At 38.1% G+C, this 11854-nt stretch overlaps 1 protein-coding gene across 1 annotated transcript in view; it reads left to right on the top strand.

Moving 5' to 3' along the window:
• Positions 1-668, top strand: part of LOC18030301 (leucine-rich repeat extensin-like protein 4) — a 3483-nt gene extending 2815 nt beyond the window's left edge. Inside the window, exon 2 of the mRNA XM_006414867.2 lies at positions 7-668. Coding sequence (XP_006414930.2) covers positions 7-313 — 307 coding nt within the window. The 3' untranslated portion in view covers positions 314-668. The remainder of the gene's footprint in view (positions 1-6) is intronic.
• Positions 669-11854: the final 11186 nt, after the last annotated feature.

Below are 11854 nucleotides of genomic sequence, written 5' to 3'. Positions count from 1 at the left end.
TTATAGCTCACCGCCTCCACCACTCCATTACAACTCTCCACCGCCACCACAAGTCTATTACAATTCACCCCCTCCACCGCCGGTTCATTACAGCTCATTGCCGCCACCACCGCAAGTCCATTACAGCTCACCGCCGCCACCACCGCAAGTCCATTACAGCTCACCGCCGCCACCTCCAGTCCATCATAGTTCTCCGCCACCACCTGCGGTGATACACCACAGCCCACCACCACCGTCCCCTGAATATGAGGGACCATTGCCGCCGGTCATCGGAGTATCATATGCTTCTCCTCCACCACCGCCGTTCTATTGATTCTTTTGAGAAAACTTGTCACCGAAACGATGACGTGGCACGAACCCTAAAACGCGATACGATGTCGGTTTGTCAATTCTTACAAAGCATACGCGCAATTCGAGATTCTTTAGAAAATTTATTTGGTGAAAAATAAATAAACGGAGGATAAAAAAAGAGTTGTTTGTTGTATAGAAGAAATTTTACCTTTTATCATTTGTATTTTTCTATTTCATTTTCTTTTTCTTTTTTTGAATTTTTTCTTTCATTTGGATTTGTTAGTTTCGTAGCATTGTTTTCTTTAGACATTTGTATTTGATCTATGAGAAGAGCTTAGGTTATACAATTCTTTTTAAATACTATCTTTTGTTCATTATTAGTTTCCTTATTTTACTTTCACAAAGCTCTATATCCAAATTTACGCATAAATAACCAATCATGCTTATAAATTTATAGAAGATTTGGCTTCAAGTAGGTTTTGTCTGAATATAAAGTTGGAAACAGTTGAGCAAATACAATTACTCCGAAAGAAGAAAGCAACCGGAACGCTCCGTTTTGATTCCGTGATACACAAAAGAAACATGTCACAATCTCGAATCTACGCGGAAACTAAAGAGTAAAGAGTTAGGACAGGAGTAGGACCCGGCTAAACTTGTGAACAAAAAACTTTATACATGAGAATAAAAACTTTGATTGGCGCTAAAGATTTTGATTAAAAATGTTGAAAATTATCATTTTCCAGCCTTTTTTAATAATTCAAATAATTTTTTTTTTAAAGATCATTAGAGTCCATCTGAATAAGTAGAAATGATGTCCACAAAGAACTAATACAAACCAAAAGAAAAGGAGAAGCCCATTATGATAGTGATCTATATGGAAATAGAGGTGACATGAATGAACGTTAGAACCAAAGCAACAACTGAAAATCCAGAGCAGAAAGAACCATAAATCCATAATTGTATGGTTTTGCTGGCAGCTCGAGGATTATAGGATCAAAAAGGGCTGTTTAACCTTTTTGATGACTTTTTCGTTATTTATAACATAGTTTGACGAGACATATGTGTTAAGTGTTCGAAGATGATTGGTTGCTTGTCAATCAAGAAAGAGTAATATATTTGATGTGATTGTTGCCTTGGAGGGAGATGAAATGTCTAGAAGAGTATTCCAAATCACTGAAAACCGTAATTTCATGGAGAGCTCAATTCAGACCGCTCAAGAGAAGTCACATGCAAAATATAGTGATCTCCGCTTCCTGGATTCCGATTGCAAAGCAGGCAAGGAGGATCGATTTGGATGTCCCAAGAGATAAGTCGATCTTGAATAGGACACTGATTTGGAGGAACATCCATGTAAGTGTTTTTTCAAAATCCTTCTTCTGAACCAGACGATCTTGTGTCATCTCACCTACGGTATGGTTTCTATGATTTAGTTGTAGATTTGGCCTGAGCAAACGTGATAGTGGTCTACTTTGCCAATCCTTCATCGTAAGTAGTTTTTCCGTATTTTATAAGAAACAAAAAACACTATTGACAAAGATAGAAGAAGTCAACTGTCATGACACTAGATGGAATTAGAAAAAATGGTTGAGAGAGGATTTCGGTTTGAAGAGGACCTCAAGATCCCATGTAGCTTATCAAAGATCTAAATGTAATCTGTTTATAATTTGTAGTTGACTCCATTCCCATGCAAAAATTGTATTCATTAAGCTGCATTTCCTCCAAGTTTTAGTGATTGTTCATCCAGGTTAGATTCTTCTTTTGTTTGATTCCCTATAAACTATTGTCGTTGATGATATTTAGATGGTATCATGCCACCCATATTGATTATGTTCTAAGAAAGAGTAACTAATACAATTGAATACCTTACAGACTGACCTCTAGAGATCTTTTCCACATTAAAACCTTTGTTAAAATCCAACAATCATCCCACAAAGTCATGTAGCTATTTCTGGATCCATTGCAAAGATTGCCAACTCTACCTCTTATCTGATATTTATTTCGTTCATATGTAATATTTTTTATATGACCATTGATCATCAGTTTGAGTTTTTATAGAACGTCGAAAAGTATGTTTAGGTTTGTTGATCCCCAATGAAGTTCATCTCTATTAATTAATTAGTTCACCTGATCTCCACTGATCCTACTTGTTACACTTCATAACAATTTCCATTACACTTTTGTTAACACTGATCTCCTTGAGCTCCTCTATAGTCCTCATTGTAGTAACTGACCTTTAATCTCTCTTTAAAGCTAATCAATCTTGGCATTTGTCTCATCAATCTTGTGTGCTTATGGTGCTACATCTTGTGTTGGACCTATACTAGTTTGGACATTGGTTTTTGTTGCTAGATACTTGTTAGATTCTCCACAAGAAGTTGAATTTCTTTTGTAGAGTTGGTCATGCATTCGCCATTACTGGCTATGTCTAGAGCCATCCAAAATCTCTCCTCGGTAATAGATGTTCAGTAAGACAGTAACGCAATTTTAGTGAAGCTGTGATGAGAGTGATCTCTAATGTATATTCCGTGAATTGTTTCCAAGCTAAAAAACAACTGCTACACCAACTCATATATAATAGAAACTCTATAAATTTATACTCGATAAATTAATAAACATTATAAATTAATATTTTTTCATAATTCCAAGTTAAACTGGTTTAAAATATTACATAATTCGATAAGATAATATATCTAACAAAATTCATATATAAATATATGGTCCTAATAGTATTATAAATTAATATTTATCATAAATAAAATCTAATATAAACATATAAGTGAGATAATCTACTAAAATATGAGTTTACTGATGTTTTTTTATTTATTTTAAATTAAAGTTTTCTTATAACTCATCTTTCATTTTAGAAAAAAATATTTTATAAATTAGAATCTTTTAAAAAATATCTTTTTAAAAATTAATAAAAAATAAAAAATATTTATTATTTAAAATTATAAATTAATAACTTTATAAATTAATAAAATATCAAAGTTCTAACATTATTAATTTATAGAGTTTTTACTGTATCTTGTTTCTAAGAATAAGTGTTTTGCTTTGGTCAAGTACTGGCTTACGGAAGCTGCCATTCACTCATTATCCTCATATCCTGATTGAGCTTTCTACTAACGATTTCACCCATATTTGTATCCGTACTACTCCAGAATGAGGGGAGCTGATTGTGGCCTCTGATAACTAGTAGCAAATAAAAGAATATTACAGGTTAAACTTGAATCCTTGATCTTTGGATGACAAATTCATTCTCGACAACTTTGTCAAAAACTATATATCTCGAACTTTAACTCGATAAATCTACAAAATGTAAGGTGAAGTTTATGGTAATTTGGTAAAATATATAGGATCAAATACACAAGAACCAATAGTGATACAGAGGATTTATGAAAGTAAATATTAACCAAGACTAAAGGTTATGTTGGGTTTGTAATAACGCATCATGAAGATAAATCTAAGTAATTAAACGGAAGAGCAACAATACAACGATGGTCTGTCTCATGCATGCCAGGCGTGGTAAATAACCTAGTTGCCTCTAAAAATTGTAAAATATACATAATAAATCTACTAAATGTTAAAATGCAAAATGGAAATGTTCGCCGAGAACACTAACGTAACCAAAAACTTTTAAACCAAACGCATTGGCAAACACTCAAATGAAACAAAAAGACTAAATAAATTGCAAAAACGTTTAACACAAACGTCAACGCATTATCCAAACAGGGGCCGAGGTAGATAGATGATAGGGGATCAATTGACCTAAAATTTTTACGAAATTCATTATATGTTATTTATGAATAATTATGTATATTGACCCCAATTTTAAATAAGTTTTTACCCCTATGCAAAACCAATCAAAACTCATAAAAACTATAAAGAAGTTAATTTACTTGGACTCTTGTCAATAATTAAGAGGTAACTATAAAGAAGTTAATGTACTTATTCATATTTCACATGATTAAGTAAACAATCTACTATTTTGTCAAAAAAATTGTTTAACAATCTACTGTAATTAGGTTATAATTTTTCACGAAACACATATATACAAGATTTTTTCTTTGAAATCTTTAACAACAACAAACCAACACTATCACATATATCAAGATCTATTTGAAGTTGAGTTTTTATTTTAGATTTTTCATAGATTACAAATTTTAATGTATGAATTCATATATATATATATTTATATATATATATTTATTTATATTTATGTATATGCAAAATATATATATATATATATATATTGTATATGAAATGAAACATAAATGATTTTAATTAAATTCGTCGATTATATTTAGTTAACATATAATTTTTTTATTACTCTTGTTGATTATATTTATTTAATATATTATTTCGCAAAAGTTTTTAGCTCTGCCACTATGTGGAAATTTTATATACATCCGGTTTGGATTTTCTGAGCTGTTTGAGTTATTATCCAGCTGTTGACAGAAAAAAGCTATTCAGGATAAATAATTTTGTTTTGAAATTCAGCAGATAATAGTTATTTTAAAATACTTCAAAATTAATTTTGAAAAATTAAGCAAAACAAAAGTAAATTGTAAGCAAAACATGAGTGAATTATAAGCAAAAAAGGTAAGAAAAATTAGAATTAGAAATCAGAAGTTCAAAATTTAATAAAAATAATGACCAAAGGGATTTTTAGGTTAAGTTATAACCAAATCAAATTGGTTCACTTCGATTTTCCCGGTTAAGGTTTCAAGGTTCTTAAGCCCATCCTACCCAATTATAATTGGAATATTATAAGAAGCAACGTTTTTTTTTTTAAAGTATTTCAACACATGTATGGTTGATAACTCTGTTTTTTTTACATGTTTAATAACACAAAAATACAAAAATAAAATAGATTTTTTTTCAAAAAAAATAATTAATTCTATTATTTCTGAAGAAACCGTAGTGGATATTCAAAATCCACTACGATATATGATATAGTTAGACGATGAAAACTTAATCAATCTTGAATGTTTATGCAAAATGTAATTAATCCTTACTTACTAAAATGTGTAAATAAATTATTTGTGGTCAAACAGACTAAGTATATTGTGAGTTAAATATTTTTTTTCCAAAACGTTAATATTATATATATATATATATTGTTTAAAAATAAACTAACTGTGGATTTTTTCTTTCTTAACTACATAATATGCGAAGTATGCAAGAGTGTAGCAGAAAACGTAAAAGAAAAGTTCAACTTCAAATCAAGATCCTTCGAGTATATGTTTGTTTTCATTTTATTCTGCTGTACTTTTATTTTATTTCGTTTAGTTTTATACTTAATTATGCATTTTGGTATTAATTACATCAGGTTAGTTTTTTTTTCTTTGGTATTGTTTATATCTTATTATATAAAGTTTGATATCTCAAACTTAGTACTTAACATGATCAAGATATATTTGATTCAGTCGATATATGTGTAAAATATTGTTTGCCAATCAGATAAAATAATAAAGATGGGAAAACCAAATTTTTGGTGTCAATTAAAAAGAAAATCTTAATTACATAGTATGCGAAGTATGCAAGAGTGTAGCAGCAAACGTCAAAGAGAGTTCGATTTCAAAGACCCTTCGAGGATATGTTTGTCTTCATTTTATTCTGATGTACTTTTATTTTATTTTGTTTAGTGTTATACTTGATTATGTGTTTTGATATTAATTACATCAGGTTAGTCTTTTTCTTTTGGTATTGTTTATATCTTATTATATAAAGTTTGATATCTCAAACTTAGTACTTAACATGATCAAGATATATTTGATTCAGTCGATATATGTGTAAAATAGTTTTTCCAAAGATGGGAAAACCAAACTCTTGATGTCAATTAAAAAAATGAAAAAGAAAAACTAATATATTTGTAACATCCCAAACCCATCTCAAATAGAGGAGGCCCAGCAAATCCAGGCCCACTCCAGAAACCCTAATATAAATAGGGAATTAGGAGTTAATGTGCCTCATTTTGCCTCTAATTACCCTTACCCCCAAAGAAAAGAAAGTGAGAGAGAGAAGGAGAAGCTGCACGCCGCCGCCGCCGAGGAGGGAAGCCGCCGCCGCCGGAGAAGGGTGCCGCCGTCGCCGCTTGCCGAGAGAAGAAGGAGCACTCGCCTGCCTCTACCTTTTCAGAAGTTGCTTGATTCTTTTGCCTCTTCTAGTTCTCCTTAATCTCAGATCTGCTTTTAGGCCAATGTGAGGATTAGATCTAGGTCTTTCTTCTTATCCCTTTATCTTCTTCTGGTGTGTTGAGTCTAGATCTGGTCTAGATCTGGTGGGACAGATCTGTCTTCTTGTGCATCTAGGCAGATCCATATATGTATATAACTAATAAGATCTAGGATCTCATTAGAGGAAGAACCAGCATGATTGATTGATAACCCTGTTGATTGGTTAGTGATTGGTAAAAGTCCTAAAGGTCATAGTCTGTTTCTGGTATAGTGATGTGCCGAATGCAGGCTTGTTTGCTGGGTTATGTGCCGTCTGTGTGACCGTGGCAATAATCCATTCATCCGGTGGAGTGATGACCCACGGGGCTGTCCATGTGACATGCCGGGATTGGACTATCTGTGTGACAGGGTCTCTGTCTGTGTGACAGGGCGTCTGTCTGTGTGACAGGGTGAAATGTCGACCTGTGTCCGAGTGACAAGGTGGTTTGGCCTATTGAGAGGTGGGATCGGAGACATCACTGCTTGTTAGTTGTATGTGCACTTGTAGAGTGCTTGTATGGTTTCATTAGATTTATTCTTAATATGTTGGTGGAAATAAATGAATAAGGCGGGAGCCTGGTTTGGTTCTCACTGAGTAATTCTCCCAAATTACTCACCCCTCTCTCTCTCTAAATTCCGATGTGCAGGTGATTGTGATTGTGAGTGTGATTGTGATGATGTCTGGGAAGAACTAGACGAGTAATTCTAGTGTGGTGTGCCTTCAGAAATGGAGGAAGTTTTATTGTTTTTAAGAACTATTTCACCTTTCTTTTTAAGACAATGTTTCTCTTTTATTTCAGATTTAATAAGTTATTTCATTTCTATTGTAAGACTTGGATTTAGGTTTGGATTTGAATAAAGAACAACAAGTTATTTGAAATTGGTTTAGTTTAGGTTAGTTAATATCCCAGTTTATTCTGGTTTCCTCTGGAACCAGGATCGGGGTGTTACAATTTGGTATCAGAGCATGGTTCGAGTTAGGTGTTAAGAGAGCTAAGTCTAGAATAGTGGGAATGGGATTCGGATTTCAAAAAAAAAAAAAAAAAAAGTTTTCAAGTTTTCAAAGTTCAAAGATTTTTCAAATGTTTTCAAAGAAAGAAAACCACCACCTAGACTAGCCTCTCTAGTTTTGTTGTTCTTTCTTTTGTAGGAAGTTAGTCTTTACGGGACCAGGCTAACTTATCTGTCTCCATGTCTTGTCAGATGCCTCCGAGGGCAAAGAATGTGCGCACCAGATCCCAAGCTCGTCGTTCAGGTGGTGCTGATGAGGCCTCGGGCACATCTGGAAGTGTTGCCCCAGTGTCCCCAGCTCCAGTGGATCAGCAGGGAGAGAACCTTGCGGGAGGTGTGCCTGTTCAAGTGCCTCCAGCAGCAGAAGCAGCTCATGCTGCAGTCCTGGAGGAGTTGCGCCGTTATCGGGAGATGTATGGCCACTTGAACCCTGGAGTGGGAGTGAATGCTCAGCAGGAGCAGCAGCAGCCGCAGCATCAGGAGCAGCAGAATGTGCAGCCGCCAGTGTTTGAGCCGCCGCCTGTGGTAGTGCCGCCAGTGTATGTTCAGCAGCAGTATGTGCCTCCACTGCCTCCTGCGCCTGTCAATGTGTTTAGACTGACCTTTTATCAGGCCATGAAACATTTGAAGGATATGGGAATGGAAGCCTTTGGCGGGAGGTTTGACCCAGTGTCTGCGGATAACTGGAGGAAGAGGTTGGAGAGGAATTTTGAAGCCATGAGATGTCCGGAGGGATACCGGAAGGATCTAGCTGTTCAGTACCTGAAGGAAGAGGCGCTGATATGGTGGGATGGTGTGGTCGAAGCGACTCAAGGTCGTTATGAGTTGACCTACCGGGAATTCCAGGAAGCTTTTGCTAAGGAGTATTTCCCACCTGAAGCTTTGGATCAGATGGAGAGTGCCTTTGAGGACCTGCGTCAGGCGCACCGTACTGTAAGGGAGTACAAGGAGGAGTTTAACCGGTTGAGGAGGTTCTCCAGGAAGCAGTTCACGCAGGCAGATTTGGTTCGTCAGTTCATGAAGGGCTTGAAGTTGGAGCTGAGGAGCAGGTGTTCTCTTAGGAGATATGACACCTTGGTGGAGCTTGTGGAGACCGCTGCCATCCAAGAGACCTCGCTTGAGGAGCTAAGGAGAGTCAGGCAGGACTCGTCTCGTCCAAACCGTGCTCAGGAAGGGCCGAAAAGGACTTGGGACACTATGGCAGCTCCAGGGGTGGAACTGCCTATGTGCCAGAGGTGTGGAAGGAGGCACCTAGGAAGGTGTGGCGCTCCCAAATGTTTTGGCTGTGGTAGTGTTGGCCACCATGAGAGGGATTGCGCAGTCGTGGGGACCGTTGTGGGAAGAGTGGCCATCAGAGGAGGGATTGTCCGGGGAATGCGAATCCTCAGCAAGGAGTGGGAGCATTGCCAGGACCACCAGCTAAGAGGCAAGCTGTGGAACCCCGTGTTTTTGCCATCGGAGATCCCGAAGGAGCAGCACCGATCGCTGGTTAGTAATGTTTTGTGAGATTCTATATTTTTGCTTGTGAATAGGAATGTAGAATGGAAATGCATGACTAGATATAAGTAATCATGTAGGATCGGTCTCAGTAGGGGGCGCGATTGCATATACACTGTTCGACACCGGTGCCACACATAGTTTTGTGAGCCCGAGGTTGACCCAGTGTTAGACCTTCTCCGGAAAGTTCACCCCCAGGTTGAAAGCAGTGGAAACTGCTGGAAGTGAGCAGGTGGAGACCATTGGAATCCATGAAGAGGTGCCTATCTTGTTGGAAGGAGCAGATTTTCCTTGGGCTCTAGTGGAAATGAAGTTGGGCCACTATGATGTCATCCTTGGAATGGACTGGCTGAAGCATTATGAAGTTGTCCTGAATTGCCGGAAGTCGAGGGCCTATATTCCGCATCGAGGAGGTCGGGTTGTCTTTCAAGGAGTAAAGACCGACACAGGAGTGCCAGTTATTTCGATGATTCATGCCGAGAATCTTATAGAGGAAGGATGTGAAGCCTTCTTGGCGACAGTCTCTATGGTAGGAGAAGGAGCACCTAAGAGCCTTGAGGAGATACCAGTGGTAAATGAATATGCGGACGTATTCCAACCATTGACTGGACCTCCGCCAAGAAGAGGAGTTGACTTCACTATCGAATTAGAACCTGGAACAGTCCCTGTTGTGAAGGTTCCATATCGATTGGCACCAGCAGAGATGGCTGAGCTAAAGAAGCAGTTGGAGGACTTGACGGATAAAGGATTTATTCGGCCAAGCAGCTCGCCATGGGGAGTGCCCGTGCTATTTGTAAAGAAGAAAGATGGAATCTTTCGACTTTGCATTGATTATAGAGGGCTGAATAAGGTGACCATCAAGAATAAGTATCCCTTGCCAAGGATTGATGAGTTGTTGGGCCAGTTAGAAGGAGCTTCATGGTTCTCTAAGATTGATTTGGCGTCAGGCTATCACCAGATTCGAATAGCAGATGAGGACATTAGTAAGACAGCATTCCGAACTCGATATGGTCATTATGAGTTTGTGGTAATGCCGTTTGGATTGACTAATGCGTCTGCAGTTTTCATGAAGTTGATGAATGATATTTTTCGGGAGCACTTGGATAAGTGTGTGATTGTCTTTATTGATGATATCCTGGTCTATTCAAGGTCGGAGAGGGAGCATGAATGGCATTTGGGAATGATTCTGCAGAAGTTAAGGGATTAGCAGCTTTTTGCGAAGCTAAGCAAGTGTAGCTTTTGGCAGAGGAAGATGGGATTCCTTGGGCATATTGTCTCCGAAGAGGGAGTAGCAGTGGATCCTGAGAAGATCACTGCAGTGACAGAGTGGCCTGTACCTAAAAGTGTTACTGAGGTTCGTAGCTTTTTGGGTCTGGCTGGGTATTATCGCAAGTTTGTGCCTAATTTCTCCCGTATTGCCAAACCTCTCACCAGCTTGACGGAGAAGAATGTTAAGTTTGAGTGGACGGATAAGAGATCTCAGAGTTTTGAGGAGTTGAAGCAGAAACTCACAGAGACCCCAATATTGGTACTTCCAAGGTCAGGAATACCATATGATGTATACACCGATGCCTCTGGATCCGGGTTAGGATGTGTGCTGATGCAGGAGAAGAAGGTCGTAGCCTATGCATCTAAACAGCTTCGGAAGCATGAAGTGAATTATCCGACTCATGATTTGGAATTAGCAGCAGTAGTCTTTGCTCTGAAGATTTGGCGTGCTTACCTGTATGGGGAGAAGGTGCACATATATACTGATCATCAAAGTTTGAAGCATGTGTTCACTCAGGATGATTTGAACCTGAGGCAGAGGAGGTGGATAGAATTATTGGCTGATTATGATTTGGAAATTTCCTCTCATCCGGGAAAAGCCAACCAGGTGGCAGATGCCTTGAGTAGAAGGAGAAATGCGGTTTCTGAGGCTAAAGAAACGCAGGAGCTGATAGCGACTCTGGCGAATTTGAGTTTGAGTGTCGCTGAAGTAGAGGATGATGCCTCAGGATTGGAAGCATTGGATAATGCTGACCTGCTGATGAGGATTCGTCAGGAGCAAGCGCATGATTTGTCTCTTAAGGAGATTTTTGAAAAGCAAGTGGTTGGGTACCACAAAGCAGACAATGGGACTTACATGTACAGAAATCGGGTCTGTGTTCCCATGAATGATGAGCTAAAGAGGGAAGTGTTAAGTCAGGCTCATCAGTCAAAGTTCTCTATTCATCCAGGGAACACCAAGATGTATCGAGATCTGAAACGCTACTACCATTGGTCTGGTATGAAGCGTGATATTTCTGCTTGGATATCCCAGTGTGCTACATGTCAGCAAGTGAAAGCAGAGCAGATGGCACCAAGTGGACTCCTCCAGAACTTACCATTACCAGAATGGAAATGGGATATGGTAACTATGGATTTTGTGACAGGGTTGCCCAGGACAATAAGTAAGAAGAATGCGATTTGGGTAATCGTAGACCGTCTTACTAAGTCAGCTCACTTTTTGCCAATTAAAAAGACGGATGGAGCGGAGCAGTTGGCGCAGAAGTATATTGATGTTATCGTGAGGTTGCATGGAGTTCCAGTGAGCATAGTGTCGGATCGGGATCCAAAGTTCACAGCTAGTTTCTGGCAGGCTTTCCAGAAAGCATTGGGAACAAAGGTTCATCTCAGCACAGCCTACTACCCTCAGACAGATGGCCAATCGGAGAGGACGATTAGGACCCTGGAGGATCTGCTGAGAGCGTGTGTCTTAGATTGGGAAGGAAGTTGGGAGAAGCATTTGCCTTTGGCAGAATTTGCTTATAATAACAGTTATCATAGTAGCATTGGGATGGCACCATACGAGGCTCTAT

Source organism: Eutrema salsugineum, unplaced genomic scaffold (genome assembly GCF_000478725.1).
Source record: "Eutrema salsugineum unplaced genomic scaffold, Eutsalg1_0 scaffold_1, whole genome shotgun sequence".
Taxonomy (NCBI): Eukaryota; Viridiplantae; Streptophyta; class Magnoliopsida; order Brassicales; family Brassicaceae; genus Eutrema; species Eutrema salsugineum.
This window is presented reverse-complemented; position numbering and strand designations above follow the sequence as displayed.